Source organism: Felis catus, chromosome F1 (genome assembly GCF_018350175.1).
Source record: "Felis catus isolate Fca126 chromosome F1, F.catus_Fca126_mat1.0, whole genome shotgun sequence".
In the NCBI taxonomy this organism is placed as follows: Eukaryota; Metazoa; Chordata; class Mammalia; order Carnivora; family Felidae; genus Felis; species Felis catus.
In genome coordinates, this window is record NC_058384.1 from 33,229,359 (window position 1) to 33,246,065 (window position 16,707).

Consider the following 16,707-nt stretch of genomic DNA (forward strand, 5'->3'; position numbering starts at 1 on the left):
GCACCCAGTGCTCAGAGTGCTGCCCTCCCTGTGGGCGGTGCCTTGTTCCTTCCCCAGAGCAAGTCCTCCTGGGTTACAGCAGACCCCATCTGCTTGTTAACCACATTCTGGAGACTCCAGATTCGAACACAGGGCTTTTTCCTGATTCGTGGAAGGTTGATATGAAAACTCTGGAATATGCAGATGAATTCCCATACAATCAATAGGGTTTTTTGGCTTTTTTGTTTTTGTTTTGTCTTGTTTTGTTTTTTTTTTAGACACACACACACACACACACACACACACACACACGTGGATGAGCAGGGGAGGGGCAGAGGGTGGGAGAGAACCTTAAGAAGCCTCAACGATCAATGTGGAGCCCGATGCAGGGCTTGATCTCACAAACCTCAACATCATGACCTGAGGTGAAATCGAATCTGACGCTCAACCCAGGTGACCCCGAATGGTTTTTATTAAAGAGGAAAAGCATAGTTAAAATTGGGGTTGTCTAGAGTGTGGTTACCACATCTATGAATCCTTGGGCCCTGGACCTTCTCATTCATCCTAGGTGTTTGGAAAATTAATATTCCCTAAACCCTCACGTGCACATTATATACCTCACCATTATTTTTGACCCAAGGAAATCAGGAAATTCTTGGGATATCTGTATTTTTAAATGGAGAGGTGTGGTTGTCTACACACACACACACACACACACACACACACACACACACACACATTTAGGGCCCAGTGACCATCTGGCTCCCTCAGTGCAGCTGGCAGCCCTCACATCCATGGTCTACTCAGGTTCGAGGTGAGAAGGGCCTCAGAGCAGTCTGACGGGGGTGGAGCATTGGTGGAAAGGGGCGTTGGGGGCACCCCATTTACCTCTTCCACAGGCCTTCCCTTTCCGTCTCTCTGTAGGTTCAACTTAACATCATGGATTTAGCATCTGGGATTCCAGCAACTCAAAGTCAAAAAATTCAAGGTCAGTGTGGTAACTTCTCCCCACTGCGGGTGGGGAACAAAACTTGGAACTTGGGACTTGCCATGGTTGGTTGGTTGGTTGGAACTTGGGACATAGAAGTTGCCAGGTCTTTCCTATTTCTGTCAATATGGTTGGATTTAATACTCACCCTGCTTATTCCATCAGGCTCTGTGGTAGACTCAGGAGGCCTGGGTTGGAGTGCAGGGGTCTTTCCTGCTGGGGAGGGTTGAGGGCTGAGGAGGACGGCCCCTCATATAACCTATGGAGGCAGGGAAGACCAGATGGTGAGATCAGAATTTCTTTCCTTATCTGTCCTGCCCTAGGAGACTATTTGCCTCTAACTTCCTTTCTTCATTTTCCCTTCCCCAATCCCCTCCCTCCGTGTTGTTTTCCCCCTCTCAGAGCTGGGGGAAATCACAAACTTGAGAATCAACTTCACCAGGCTGGCCCCTGTGCCCCAGAGAGGCTACCACGCCCCCAGCGCCTACTATGCAGTGTCCCAGTTGCGTCTACAGGGGAGCTGCTTCTGTCATGGCCACGCTGACCGCTGTGCCCCTAAGCCTGGAGCCTCTTCCAGCCCCTCTACCGCTGTGCAGGTGACAGCCCTGGGTGGGAAGGGCTGAGGGGAGAGAGCAAGACCAAAGCAGACTGAGGACATTCTTGGGGCGCCTATAAAACAAGGAGGGCACTGAATTTAAAACTTGGGTATTTAACCTTTTAGCAACACTGAAAAAGAGTCTAATTATTATTTCAAAGATCAGAATTTTGTAGCACTTCTTTAAGCCTGCCTTATGGTTTGTAATGGTTTGTTTTTCAGTTACACATAAGCAAATCTGTGGGTCTTGCCTGGCGCTTAAGGTGATGCTGCTTAATCCTGGCTACACGTTTTAACTTCCTGGGGAGCTAAAAAAAAAAAAAGTGCCCAGACCTCCATCCTCAGATACTCCAAGTTTATTATCGGTTTTTAAAGCTCCCAGGTGATTCTCAGCACTGCCAGGGTGGAGAGCCACTGGTTTGGGGACTCTAGAGTCCCATCTAGTGGCAAGATGTAGGGAAGGTGAGAGAGAACAGAGTCTAACGTGGATGCTAAGAGTACCCCAGACCATCTGACTAATGAGTCAGATGGATGCATCAGGGATGGGAGAGGGAAGCTCCAACTTCACCAGCAACCCTGGGGGGTTTGCTGTGAAACCACACACGGGAAGCATCTGTAGAGTGACAACTTTGCGCTCAGAAGCAGAAGAAGCTGTCATTTCTATTCTTTGGAGCTTCACCTCTTCTACTAACGTATGGGAGCTCATTTACCCTAGTGATGGAGGGGCACTAGGAAATCACGTAGAAGGGCCTAGAGGGAAATACAGGTGAAAAGAGCTCTGGCCAGCTGCATCCTTCCCACTTCTGGGCCAGCCTCTACCCAGGGCTGCAGAGTTGGCCAGAGGGGGGACACCAGCTCTAGGAATGTGTCATCTATTAGGGCCTGGAGACAAATGAGCAGAACCCAGGCAGAACAGGATTGCTGATAGATGAGGAATACAATATGCTGTGGGATGTAGGGGCGGGATAGGGCACGCCAGCCCCAGGGGCTCTCAACTCTGGCTGCACAGTGGAATCACCACTTTAAAAAGTAACAATGCCTGGGCCTTGTCCTTGAGATCTGGATCGAGTTGGGCCTGGCAATGGTAGTTCTAAAAAAGCTTCCCACGTGACTCTGGAGTTGCACCCAGGGTTGAGATCCACAGAATTAGGGGAACCAGGGAGGCCTGGTGAAGAAGGTGCCATTCTAGCTGGCAGGATCTTACTGGTGACCAGAGAAAGAAGGGAATTCCAAGCAGGAAGAAAAACATCAGTAAAGGCTAAGAGGTGGGGGAAAGCAGGGCTTGGACAGGACGCGGCTGGAGGTTCAGCTTGGCTGTGCTGTTCCGAGTGGGAAATAAAGATGAAACAGACATGGTAGGAGTCTTTAATGCCAGGCTGAGGGTGTGGGGCTTAATTTGGAAGACAATGAGCACACAATAGCTATTCTATTTTTATATCTTAATAAGTCTGGTAACAATTCATCATAGCAGTCCCATTAGACAATCAACCGCAGTCAAAGATTGCTGGAATATAAATCTGCAGAGGGTCCACAAGCTTCCAGAACCATAGTTTACCAGTAAGGGTGTCTGGACACCTTCCAGGTGCTGCTTTGGACTGGGCATCACGGGGATGTTCAAGGGCAAAGAATGAGCTTTTTAAATACCTAGTTAGAATAGGAGGGCAGGTACATGCATCTGAGCATGTGCACGCACACACACACACACACACACACACACACACACACACGCACACCAGCACACAAGCAGGCAGCTGAGAGTGTCACTGGAGCCGAGTGAAGTCTGGAGGAGGTGGGGTCTGAGCTGGACCCTGAGTGGTGGTTGGGGGGGGGTTGGGTAGAGGGCAGGTCCATTTCTGGGACATCCCTCTGATGATTATTCCTGATGGCTGGTGGCCCCTTTTCCAGGTCCACGATATCTGTGTCTGTCAACACAACACTGCCGGCCCCAATTGTGAACGCTGTGCGCCCTTCTACAACAATCGGCCCTGGAGACCTGCAGATGACCAGGACCCCCATGAGTGCCAACGTATGGTCCAGAACTCACCTCCTCCCCTGTAGTGACTGGCTGGGGTGCTGGCCCCTCTGGGCCTCAGTGATCTCACCTGGGACACAGGGAGAGTCTATTCTTTATTATTTAAGTTTAACCTTAATTGCACCCCTGCAATGTAAGCTCTCCTTGCTCTGTGCGGATGGAGAGAGTTTAGGTTGCACCTGCCCTCTGCCTCCCCAGACTTTTTCCTCAGCCAGGCCTGAAGGGACCAAGGCTGGTCCTTGCTTCTCATGCCACATGGCTTCATGGTAACCTCAGATCCTCTATCTTCTGTGTCCTCCACTGGTCTTGTCCTGTGTAGGACTTATCTGGTTCCCTGCTTCACAGGAGTCCCTGCAGTCAGGGCCTTTCTCTGCACAAGGGAGGGAAAGAAGGATCCCCAGCCTAGAGAGAGGCAGTGGCCCAGGAGGAGATCCGCGGTGGCAGTCGGGGTGGGGAGGTGGGGTTGGGGTGGACCATTCAAAGGTCTCTCTCTCTGGCCCAACGCAGACATTATTCTCAGGTGAGTCTCCACATTGGGAGTTAAGAGGCCTGAATTCTTACCCTGCTCTGCTTTCTTACTGGCCATATAACCTTAAATAAGTCACACAAGGCTCCTCGGGCCTCAGTTTCCCCATTTCCTGAACCTGAACATCTTGCAGAGTTGCAAGAGATGCTAGTGCATTAGCATGGCATATGCTTTGTGGATGGTGGTGGTGCTGGCCTACGGTCAGCCCTGGGAATGTCCTTTTGCAGCCTGCGACTGCAACGGGCACTCTGAGACCTGTCACTTCGACCCAGCTGTGTTCGCCGCTAGCCAGGGGGCGCACGGAGGTGTGTGTGACGACTGCCGGGACCACACCGAGGGCAAGAACTGTGAGCGGTGTCAGCTGCACTATTTCCGCAACCGGCGTCCTGGAGCTCCCATTCAAGAGACCTGTATCCGTGAGTAGGGGTTCTGGGGACCTAGCGTATCATCTGCCTATTACTCCCCATCCTCTCTGGGTACCACGGAGCACGTGTCCCTGGGGACACACAAGCCCTCAGGAAGCGTGAAGACTTCGTTGTTTGCCAGAACTTGTGGGGAGTTGTTTTAACTTAGCTGGGCACGTCTAAGCAAATCACTTTACCTCTCTGGACCATCAATCCATCAGTCAATCAATCATGATGTAGCCCTGATTTTGTTTAATTAAAAAAAATTGTTTAATGTTCATTTATTTTTGAGAGAGAGGGACAGAGCGTGAACAGGGGAGGGGCAGAGAGAGGGAGACACAGAATGTGAAGCAGCTCTAGGCTCCGAGCTGTCAGTACACAGCTCAATGCAGGGCTCGAACTCACAAACTGCGAGATCATGACCTGAGTGGAAGTCAGATGCTTAGCCAACTGAGCCACCCAGGCGCCCCTACGTAGCCCTTATTTTGGACACAGGAGGGACAAAAGTAAATATAAGATATAGTTCCTGCTGCCGAGAAACACACACACTGTTTGGCAATGTAAATCATACCTGGAAAAGGCAGAATAAGTACTTCATCCGTATACATGCTATTGCCTTTACCATGTTGTATTGCGGTTTGCTCCGTATTTTTCCATGTCCCCCAATATCGAGAACTCCTCCATGGCAAAGGTTGTGTCTCATATCCTTGGGCCCTCGTGCAATGACAGGTACATGGCTGGTGCTGAGGAAATGTTTGGTGAATGAACATATGCACCGAACTCCCAGCAGTGACTTAGCACGTTCACAGGGGCCAGTGAGTTTGTACACGAGAGAGAGCAAAATGGACTGAAGCGATCTGAATCAGGCGGGGTTAATCACCAGACTTTTTAGATGAAGGAAGAATCTGCATTCTGAAAGGCTTGCCGAGAGGTCTAGGTGTGGGAGTTGAAGAAAGCTAGTTCACTTCCTGTTGATATTATTTATGGAAGGAGTTGACTTCTGTTTCCTGCAGTTGCTTGCTGGGTGGCCTTGAGTAACCTCAGGGTTATCCTGAGGATTTCATAAGGCAACATGCATGCGTGCACAGCTCAGCGCTTGGCATATAGTAGTCGTTCGGCAAACAACGACAACAAAAACTTCTATAGTACTTAACGTGCGCCAAGCGCTGTTCTACCCGCCTTTCATTTACTCAGTTGTTTCTCACAGGAAACCCATGAGCGTTGTATAATTATCCCCATTTTACAGATGGGGAAACTGAGGCACCGGGGGCTCAAGTAACTTGACTAAGGTTGTAAGGTTGTCAGCCAGTACGTGCTGGAATAAAGGTTTGAACCAGGCAGTCTGGCTTCTACAGTCTGCTCTGAACTTTCTGTTTTTCTTCCTTCTTCTTGCTGTGGTGGCTGCTTCTGTCTCTCAGCCTGCGAGTGTGATCCCGATGGGGCAGTGCCGGGCGTTCCCTGCGACCCAGTGACTGGGCAGTGCGTGTGCAAGGAGCATGTGCAGGGGGAGCGCTGTGACCTGTGCAAGCCGGGATTTACAGGACTCACCTATGCTAACCCACAGGGCTGCCACCGTGAGTAGGGGGACCCAGTCTGGGATATCACGGGGAAGATTGCACCAGCCACCAGAGTCCTGAGTGCCTCTCTGTGGTGTGTGCTGGATGCTGTGCCATGGGCCTCCAGCAGGTGGCAGCACAGGCCCAGGTTAGAAGGTGGGACTGAGTCGGCCGGAGGGAGTTGGAGGGTGGGTGGCCAAGCTGCCAGGTGCCAGGGAGGAAAGTGCAGTGGCCTCGTGAGTCAGGCAGGCAGGTTCTCTGGAAAGAACGACGCTGCCTGGTTCTTTTCCCGGGTTGGGTTGTCTCCCTGAAGTGTGTCCCCTAGGGGTGCATTTTGGTTGTCTTGTGAGCTCAGTTCCCCTCCCTCCTGCAGGCTGTGACTGCAACATCCTGGGGTCTCGTCGGGACATGCCGTGTGATGAGGAGAGCGGGCACTGCCTGTGTCTGCCCCACGTGGTGGGCCCCAAATGTGACCAGTGCGCTCCCTACCACTGGAAGCTGGCCAGCGGTCGGGGCTGTGAGCCGTGTGCCTGTGACCCTCACAACTCCCTCAGCCCCCAGTGCAACCAGGTACGAGGAGGAAAGGGGTCTTGCCCACCAGCCTCTGTCTCCCCCCAGCGCTGCCCTTCTGGTCTTTCCGAAGTCAGACTGGTCTGGTTCTGTCCCCATCCTCTCTCCCTCTGTGACTCTGAGGCTTCTGCAATGCCAGATTCGTCACACCTTCTGTAGGGCCGTTCGGGGGCCTTGCCTTCAGAGCTTGTCTTTGAATGGGAGCCATTGTTTTGGGGGGCACACTCGCTCTGTAGGCAGTCCCGGGCTCTGTGTGTTGACCAGGGATCTGGCACACGGCCCCCGATTCCAGGGCAAGGCCAGGCCTGCGAGGGAGGTCCCCTCACAATGCTCTCCCTCACAGTTCACAGGGCAGTGCCCCTGTCGAGAAGGGTTCGGTGGCCTGACCTGCGACGCTGCAGCCCTCCGCCAGTGTCCTGACCGGACCTATGGAGACACAGGCACAGGATGCCGTGGTGGGTGCTTCCTGACAGGGGAGATGCTGAGGCAATGGGGGCGGGGAGGGGGGGCGCTTGGGCGGGCTCCTGGTGGAGGGCCGGTGGGTGGGTCTGTGGTAGGGGAGGACATCTCATACTGAACAGGTGGTGAGGTGGTGTGGGTCCTGGCAGCTCTGTAAGAGCACAGGTTCCCCACAACTGCTCCAGCCAGCCAGCCCACTTAGCCTCCCAACCCCAGGGCCGGCTGACGTCAGGCCGCCCCCCTGTCTCCACGACAGGAGGGTGGCTTTGCTCCCCACTTCCCCGAGAAAGCATTTCCCAGAAGCCCTCTCCGGGGCAGGGGCAGGAAGGGGAGGGGTTCCCTCCTAGATGGAGAAAGTGAGTCTTGAGGGAAAGGTCTAAATTTCCCTAGAGTCAGTTTGACAAGTAGCCACAAGAGCATGGGACTTGGAGTGCCCAGACCCAACTCTGGTCTCAGCGTGGCGTCTGTCCTGCCGAGTGACTTGGTGTGGGTGGTTTTCGCCAAGGCCTCAGTTTCCTGAGGGCACATTGTACTTAACAGCTCTGTGCCTTGTTGCTTCATCTCTACAAATGGGAAAATAAGGGAGGTTAACTCTATCACAGAGTGGCTGCAAAGTTAAAGCGAGTTCATGTGTGAGTGGGTGAGTGTCTGACTTAGAGCTGTGCCTGGCACACAGTAGGTGCTAATTTAAGGGCTTGCTTTCGTTGCTTCCATTGCCCTGATTTTATTCTGGCCTTGGCGGTCTATTATTCTAAGCCACGTAGACAGGCCCTGAAGATAGGCCTCCGCTTCAGGCTCTCCCCACAAGGTGCCTTTATCTTCCTGACCCCCCGACCTTGACCATCATTTTTTCCCCGCCTTAGCCTGTGACTGTGACTTCCGGGGAACAGAGGGCCCAGGCTGTGACAAGGCCTCGGGCCGCTGCCTCTGCCGCCCTGGCTTGACCGGACCCCGCTGTGACCAATGCCAACGAGGTTACTGTGACCGCTATCCAGTGTGTGTGGCCTGCCACCCTTGCTTCCAGAGCTACGATGCTGACCTCCGGGGGCAGGCCTTGCGCCTCAGTGGCCTGCGCAATGCCACTGCCAGCCTGTGGCCAGGGCTGGGTCTGGAGGATCCTGGCCTGACTGCCCGGATCATGGGTGCAAAGAGCAAGATGGAGCAGATCCAAGCAATTCTCGCCAGTGCCTCGGTCACCGAGCAGGAGGTGTCCCAGGTGGCCAATGCCATTTTCTCCATCAGGTAATTTCCCTTTCCCTGCCAAACACTTGGAGGAATTACATCACACGGGTTCACATAAGTGGCACACACTGGTCCTTCTTTCCACTGTACAGCCCTTTACAGTTTACAGAGCATTTTCACATATGCTCTTGTTTTGAACTGTTGCAACACTCCTATGAGGTTGGGGTGGTGGGTGTTATTACTTGCATTTTGCAGATGGGGGAACAGGCACAGATAGGGGATGTGACAGAGTCACGTGGCCACTGAGGGGCAGAGCTGGGACTCAGAGTGCAGGCAAGAGTCCCAGGGCTCTTTCAAGTGCCCGGTGCTGCCTGTGGGAGAGAGTCAGCTCTGGATTAGTCACCCTGGTGCAGGGCATTGGAGAGGCAGGGGCTCTAAAAATAACTTGTGTTTGCCTTTGGAATGGGAGCGGTCCCACCCACACCTGCTTCCTACCAGCAGGGGTGTCTTCTTGTAAGGTTCGGTTCTGGAAGTTTCTATAATTAGTTTGCATTCCCCAAGCACCAGTTGACTTTCTCGGTGCCCAGAGCCATCCAGATGTGTGATTGACCTAAGTCTCAAAATTCAGTAGTGAGTCCATAGGTATTTGGTAGACTGGAAATGCAGGTATGGAAGGGTGTCCCGTGGAAAGATGTTCTATGCCAGAGCAAAGCTCGTAGGTGAAGGATGCAAAGCTTGTGGGGGGGGGGGGGGGGGGTTGTGGTTGGTAGACCAGCCAAGGAGATGGGGAGAGAGGAATCTCTGAAAACTCAATGGTTGTGCGCCAGGGCGGATGGATCCTGACCCCCTTTGGGTGGAGATGACCAGTGGGTCGCGGCTATGGGTGCTCATGGGAGGCATGGGCTGCAGAGAAGAGACTTGGGAGCCCAGCAAGCAGGCAATACAGGTGGTACAGGCGGTGGCTGAAGCCAGCCTGCAGGGAGCTGAGGAGAAACGGGTTAGGGTGATGCTCCTCGTGGAAGCCTGCTATGGAGGTGGCGCAGGCTCAGGAAGGTTGAAGCACACAGGTCAGGGAAGGAGAGGTTCCTGCGATCTGCCTGCTGAGGGACAGGGGTGGGGGGCAGGTTGTGCTGGCTCTCCAGCAGATCCCTCCTCAGCCTGCAGGGTCTGCGTTCTGTTGCCTTTTTCCTGACTCAGAGAGGTTTCTCCGAGGGGCTGCTGGGTTCTGGGGAGGCAGCCTCCTTCCCATATCTTAGCCAAAGCTCTTCTCCCATCTCAGGCGGACTCTCCAGGGCCTGCAGCCTGATCTGGCCCTAGAGGAGGAGACCTTGTCCCTCCCGGGAGACCTGGAGAATCTGGACAGAAGCTTCAATCGCCTGCTCATTATATATCAGAGCAAGAAGGAACAGTTTGAAAGGCTAAGCAGTACGGATCCTTTAGGTATGCGCGGCCACGACACACTGCACCTGGGCTCCGCTCTTGCTTGGCCTCCGTCTCCCAGCCTCCAGGGCCAGCGGCGGCTCAGTTCTCCCCTCGTCTTCCCACAGGGGCCTTGCGGGTGCTGACTGCAGCCTACCAGCGGTCCTCCCAGGCTGCTCAGCAGGTCTCCGACGGCTTCCACCTGCTCCTCCAGCTCAGGGACAGCCGGAGAGAGGCAGAGAGGCTGGAGGGGCAGGTGGGAGGAGGAACGGGAGCCGGAGGTCCCCAGCTCGCAGCTCTGAGCCTGGGGATGGCTTCCTTGCCTGATCTGATGCCCACCATCAACAAGGTGACTCATGGCATGGAGCCCACTTCTTGGATCTCCCTGCTCCAGTCTGTCGCACGCCAACTGCTGCCATACTTTTCCTACGAGGGCACTGTGACCCTACCCTACTCCCCCACCCATCCCAATCTTTGGCCCCTCACGGTGTGCTCAGTGGTTGCCAAGGAAACAAGTTTCTGGTGCCTGGTTGCTATGGAGATGTCTGGCGGTTTGTTTCTTGGGTGTGGGACAGGGGTGGTTGTTGAAGAGCCTGGGGTACCCTCTTTGACATCTCCTTCTCTCCACAGCTCTGTGGGGGCTCCAGGCAGACGGCCTGTACCCCAGGAGCGTGCCCCGGAGAGCTGTGTCCCCGAGACAACGGCACAGCATGTGGCTCTCACTGCAGAGGCGTCCTCCCCAAAGCGGGTGGGGCCTTCCGGACTGCGGGCCAGGTGGCCAGGCAGCTGCAGGGTTTCAACACCCAGCTCCAGCAGACCAGGCAGATGGTGGGTGCAGCCAAGGTGGGGTGGGCACATGTAGAGAAAGGCTAAGGGGATGGAATCCCTGGGGCAGGTCAGTTTTTATTTCACAGCCAGGAGACAAAAGCCCAGGGATGCTAGGTGACTTGTCTGAGGCCCCACAGCAAGAGAGAGGTAGAGTTTGGGGCCAATGTTCTGAGGGTTTTGTTTTGTTGTGTTGTGTTTTCTACCTGACTCTACATCATTTTTTCCAGAGCCAAACCAGGTTAGCAACAAATGTTTCCCTGGTAGATCTAGGGTAGCGGGTGTCCACAGAATCCCTGAGGGCTGCTGCGAGGCTCTCCTGGGGCCTTGATCGCTGCTGACCCATAGCGTGTGTTGGTAGATCAGGGCAGCAGAGGAGGCCGCCTCGAAGGTGCAGTCAGACGCTCAGCGCCTGGAGACCCAGGTGAGCGCCAGCCGCTCCCAGATGGAGGAAGATGTCAGACGCACACGACACCTCATCCAGCAGGTCCGAGACTTCCTGTCAGGTGAGCCTGGCCCTTTCCCACCTTCGGCCTGAGATGGCCCTAGACCCTCCATTCCCTGTCCCTGACACAGCAGCTGGCTGCCTCCTTCCCTGGCCTCCAGGCCACCTGGGCCAGGTGCCCACCACTCACCTGGATGGCTGCCACAGCCCTTCACTTATTCTCCCTTCCCCACCCCTGCTCCCGTACAGTTCACTCTCAACAGAACAACCTAAAACATCTTTGAAAAAATGCTTCAAATCCCTCACTGGCTTCCCCTCATTCTTGGAGTTACTGTGGCCTCTGCTCACCTCCCGGGTGTGGCCGTGTCTTCACTGCTTTGCTCACTGCCCATCCTTGAACAGGCTGGCTCTTATCCACCTCAGAGACTTATACTTGCTCTTTCTCTGCCTGGAATGCTCTTTCCAAGGCTGCTGATTCTATTCCTTATGGTCTCAATTTAAATATCATCTCCCTAGAGGCGTTTTCCTGACCACCCCATCTGGTACCCACTCCCAATCCCCCCAACCCCCACCACCGCTCCCAGCGTCTGACCTTCATTGCTTTGCTCTGAGCCTGTGGTTGTTGAATTCATTCGTCTCGGGGTGCACTGTCTGTCTGTCCACTAGACTCTAAACTGCAGGAGGGCAGGGACGGCTGCCTGTCTTATTCACTGTGTCACTGGCGCCCCGCATGAGGCCAGACACAGAAAAGCACCCAGTGCCGGTTGAATGAATAAATGAACCAGATCCCCTCTGTTGGTGCCCCGGGAGTGGAAAGATTCCTGGATAGCACTCAGGAAACCTGTGACTTTGAGCAGGTTGCTTTTCTCTTTGCCTCACCTTTCACTTCTGCGAGCTGGGATGGTAGTATTTCACGTTGATTCTGGGGATCTAGTAACTGATGTAAAGTGTGCTTTGAAAAATGAAAGTTGCCTCAGGAATATGAGTTGATATTATTAGAGTTCTGTTCCCTGCCAGGGAATTTGCTTGGCTGGGAGCCCAGTTAATATGAGCTGAGGGCTTGGTGTTACAACAGGCCTCTTCGTGCTACTCTTGCAATGCCTTTGCTCCAAACAGGCAGGTTGGAGAGAGGCAGGGAGGATCTGTTGGGAGCCATGGCTTGCCTGAGGCCAGGCTGGAGTCAGACTCCCAGGGAACCCCAGAATGGGAGAGAGTGGTTGTAGGGAAATGGTGCTCAAGAAACATGGACAGGGGTGCCTGGGTGGCTCAGTCAGTAACTAGCCTCCGACTTCAGCTCAGGTCGTGATCTCATGGTTCAGGAGTTTGAGCCCCTGGCTCTCTGCTCTCAGCACAGAACCTGCTTCAGATCCTCTGTCTCCCTCTCTTTCTGCCCCTCCCCTGCTCACACTCTCTTTCTCTCTCTCAAAAATAAATAAACATTAAAAAAAAAGAAACCTGGACAAAGGGGCAGGCCAAAATTTGGGGTTCAGACTGATAGATAAGATCTTCCCCCAAGCCAAGCCCAGTGAAGGCTGAATGGTGTCAGCCCTGGCTAGGGGGTAGGAAGTCTCTCTTTGGGGTGTAGCCTGGGCTCACATGAACAAGCAGGGAGTCACTGGGCTGAGGGGACCCTTTTGTTTTCTATGTTATACGTGTGCCTCAGGTCAAGTCCTTTGACAGGATCAGGGGCAAGGAGAAGGTGCAGGATGTGGGAAAGCCTGCACCTGTGAAGGGCCCAGGACAGTTCTCACAGTGCCCACGGGAATGGGTTTTGGCCTCTAGAGTACTGTGTAGGAGGTGCAGGTACCAGTGGCTGCTGCGCACAGGGTCGGTGCGTCGGGTGTGTGGAAGGGCCCTGGAGGAAGGAGGACCCGTGGTCTTTTCCAGGTTTTCAAATGGAATTAACAAAAATAGCTCCGGCTTACTGAGTTCTTACTAAGTGCCTGGCACTGGTCTAAGTGCCTCATAGGTATTGCGTTATTTAATCGTGACTGCCTACCACTTTGTAGCAGGGGACTCCAGGCACAGGGAGGTTAAGTAACCTGCCTAAGAGCATCCAGCTTGGAGGGAACGTGGGTGGGATTCTTCTCATTCTGTTGTCCACACTGTAGGTTGCTGTACTGTTACACACACACACACACACACACACACACACACACAGTTTTGTTAATATTTTTCTTCCTGGATTGCTCCCTTGTCCCACCTCTCTTGGCCTGGCTCATTCCTACTCCCCCTGTAAGAATCCTTTAGATGGCCCATTCTCCAGGAGCTCCCCTGACCACCCCCTCACCGGACCCATCAGATGTGGTTAGGCGCTCCTCCAGTGGCTGTCTGAGCTCCCTGTGCTCAACCTCATCACTCAGGCTGGCCTTCCTTGTTATGTGTTTGTCCCACTAGGCTTTGAGCTCTGTAAGGATAGGGACTGAGTCTGATTTGATTTTCAGTCTCAGTCGCCCACATTCTGGCCCCAAGCCCCAGGACAAAGCATCTGGGTGGGCAGGTGCCCCCTCTCCTACCACATCTGTACCTGGAATGTGTACAAGTGAAAGGGAGACATAGGGAGGAGATAGTACTTCTACGTCTGACCTTATTCTCTGACTCAGAGTTGGTTGTAAGACCCTTGCTGATCGAGTGTTTTATTTCATCCCTTTGGGTTGAGGATCCTTATTTCCATTTCGCAGATCTGGAAACTGAGCTTAGAGAAGCCATTTGACTTGTCCCAGTTTGCTTGAATAGTAAAGGAGAGGCCTGGGTCTGGAGGGCCTTTAGTCATTCATTCACTCTGCAAACACCAAGTGCCTCCAGGGGCCAGGCACCACGGCAGGGGCCAGGGATACGGATGACGCCCAGGCACCGCCATCGTGGAGCTTCTAGTGGGGTAACAGACAGAAAACCAGAGACATGAGTTAAGGGTTCGGCATGTGGGAGGCAATAGATGCTAGGGAGAAAGATAAAGCAGAGAAGGAGGATAAGGGGCATTGGCACAGGTGAAGGTTGCAACTCTAGATCGGATGGCCAGGGGCGGCCTCCCCGGGAAGGTGACATTTGAGCAACGACCTGGCAATCTTTCTCTGCCTTTGCAAAAATGAGCACTCTGGCCTGAGGAGGGGCGCGTGGAAGGGGTCTCACTGCCAAGGAAGCAGTCAGTTCCAGTTGCTGGCCGCTCTCCCCAGTCTAGGGCTGATTATGTTTGTGCTCCAGGCATTGTGCAGTACCAGCTGGCTGGCACCACCTCCTTCTCTCCAGCCTGCAGCTTCCTGTGGCACCAGACACGGAGTTGCCACAGCTGTGTCCACAATCATCCTCCTGCAGCGTTCCCGGAAACCGAGAATGGGCACCTGAGTGCGCCTGAGAGGGCGCAGCAGCTCCGTGGGCGGCCGGGGCCGAGATGTCACCGTGGCGCTTCCCATGGCGCTGCTCGGCCTGGAGAAGCCTCTCATTTTGGGGGGCTAGACTCCCCCGGTCTGATGGACGGCTTGTCTTCCAGACCCTGACACTGATGCGGCCACCATCCAGGAGGTCAGCGAGGCCGTGCTGGCCCTGTGGCTGCCCACAGACTCCGCCACCGTCCTGCGGAAGATGAATGAGATCCAGGCCATCGCGGCCAGGCTACCCAATGTGGACCTGGTGCTGTCGCAGACCAAGAAGGACATTGCTCGGGCTCGTAGGCTCCAGGCTGAGGCTGAGCAGGCCAGGTATGGCCCTGGGCCCCGAGCTTCTCCCTGCCCAGGGTTGGCCTGCTGCTTTGCTCCCCAACTCCTTTGGTTGCGGGAAGAGGGAAGAGAATCTGTACACGTCAGAGGGGTGCAGAGGGCTGGGGGACAGGAGGGGTGCTTGCCGTGGTGGGGGGATGCTGAGGTGATAAACAGCATCCACGGGAAACTTTACTCGTGTGACCCTGTCTTCCACATTGTAAACTGTGCCTGAAGAGTATCTCAGACATAACACCCACATTGATACCATGTCTGCTTGGCGGGGCCTTGGGATGGAAAAGCTACTGAATTAATCTTCCCTGATTAGCTGGGAAGGATGTTCTCTTGAACTGCTGTACAAGTTGAGCCACACATCTATTCATTCACTGTTGCTTACTCCTTCTCTCTCCGCTCTCCTCCACTCCTCGGTCCCCAGGAGCCGAGCCCACGTGGTGGAGGGCCAGGTGGAGGATGTGGTGGGGAACCTGCGTCAGGGCACAGTGGCACTGCAGGAGGCTCAGGACACCATGCAAGGCACCAGCCGCTCCCTTCGGCTTATCCAGGAAAGGGTTGCTGAGGTGACGTGGTGTGGCTTTCTCCCCCCGTGTTTGAGAATGAAGAGACAGTTTCAGGCACAAGGGCTAGAAAGTGCCGGAAAGTGACTTGGATGGGGACCTAGAGAGGGAGGACTATGAGCTCTGGGCCTAGCTTTGAGCCCTTGGTTTTCTGGTCCTGTGGCTGGGTGCAGATGGCCAGGGGTGGGCTCTGGGCTGCAGTGGGGGCGGGGGGCAGCTGAGCTGGAGAGGGAGGGGCCCTGGATGTCAGGGGGCAGATAGAGGATCGGCAGGGGGACAACAGCGGTATCCTGGTTGGAGAGAGTTTTCGCTGCCTGATGAGTCGGGCAGGGGGAGGACGAGGCCCCCGCTTATGAGACCCACCACAACCCAGGTGTCCCTTTCCACACAAAGGTTCAGCAGGTGCTGGGGCCAGCGGAAAGACTGGTGGCCGGCATGACGGAGCAGCTGGGTGACTTCCGAGCACGGATGGAGGCGCTCCGCCTGCAGGCTAGGCAGCAGCGGGCACAGGCAGCTCAGGCCCAGCAGCTCGCGGAAGGCGCTGAACAGCAGGCGCTGAGCGCCCAGGAGGTACGAGCAGACAGACTTCATCCTAGGCAGCACAGCCAGGGTGAGGGTCCCGAGCAGGAGAGGACTCTGTACGCTTTGTGAGACCCTGGGTTCGAAAGCAATTCCAACATGTTATTCTAGAATCGTCAGAAGGGGCTTCAGGACTCTACCTCGGGCCACCTCTGGGGAGCTGGTCAGGGGTGTTGTGAATGATCTACCCAGTCCCTCCCCATTTACAGATGGACAGGTAACTTTGTCCGGGCCCAAAGCTCACCTACAAAGCAGGTCTGTTGATACCTAGTCCAGAACTTGTCCCCTTTGTGGCTACCCCGCCCAGAGAGGCAGTTTTGACTTAGCCTAATCTGGGTCCCACCATTGTTGGAATTATGCCAGAGAGGTGATCAGAGAGCCTCTGGTCTGGGTCTCCAGCATACCAGGAACTTTGGCTCTCATGGTCCCAGTATAGTGGCAGGCAGCCAAATATGCTGCTATGGGACAACTAAGTGCCTGGCACCGTGCGGGAAGTTAGGCAGGAAATGACAGGAACTCAGGTGGAGGGAGGGAAATACAGAAGGAATTTAAGGTATAGTTTGTGGCCTAGGGATTTTCCTGGGCAAAAGCAACCCTCTGGGGAGTATCAGGAGGCACCTCGTGCCCGTGTGTTGATCTGGATGGTATCGAGTGCTTTAGCCAAAGGTCTTTAGAACTTTGGGTGGCGGTGATGGCGACACTGAGATTGTTCCACGTTTTTCAGGGATTTGAGAGAATAAAGCAAAAATATGCTGAATTGAAGGACCAGTTGGGTCGTAGCCCCATGCTGGGGGAGCAGGGAAGCCGGATCCTGAGCGTCAAGACAGAGGCAGAGGAGCTGTTTGGAGAGACCATGGAGATGATGGACAGGATGAAAGGTG

At 54.5% G+C, this 16,707-nt stretch overlaps 1 protein-coding gene across 7 annotated transcripts in view; it reads left to right on the forward strand.

The window, feature by feature from the left end:
• The window catches only part of LAMB3 (laminin subunit beta 3), a 64,548-nt gene that overhangs the window by 45,471 nt on the left and 2,370 nt on the right, over positions 1–16,707 (forward strand). For all 7 annotated transcript variants that reach the window (XM_045048485.1, XM_045048489.1, XM_045048490.1 and 4 more), the window contains 16 exons: positions 904–967; positions 1,370–1,563; positions 3,468–3,588; positions 4,348–4,536; positions 5,943–6,098; positions 6,454–6,650; positions 6,994–7,105; positions 7,973–8,351; positions 9,571–9,731; positions 9,839–10,059; positions 10,341–10,538; positions 10,897–11,041; positions 14,468–14,675; positions 15,109–15,250; positions 15,641–15,817; positions 16,551–16,704. In XM_045048485.1, the coding sequence (XP_044904420.1) occupies positions 904–967; positions 1,370–1,563; positions 3,468–3,588; positions 4,348–4,536; positions 5,943–6,098; positions 6,454–6,650; positions 6,994–7,105; positions 7,973–8,351; positions 9,571–9,731; positions 9,839–10,059; positions 10,341–10,538; positions 10,897–11,041; positions 14,468–14,675; positions 15,109–15,250; positions 15,641–15,817; positions 16,551–16,704 (2,818 nt within the window). The remainder of the gene's footprint in view (positions 1–903; positions 968–1,369; positions 1,564–3,467; positions 3,589–4,347; positions 4,537–5,942; positions 6,099–6,453; positions 6,651–6,993; positions 7,106–7,972; positions 8,352–9,570; positions 9,732–9,838; positions 10,060–10,340; positions 10,539–10,896; positions 11,042–14,467; positions 14,676–15,108; positions 15,251–15,640; positions 15,818–16,550; positions 16,705–16,707) is intronic.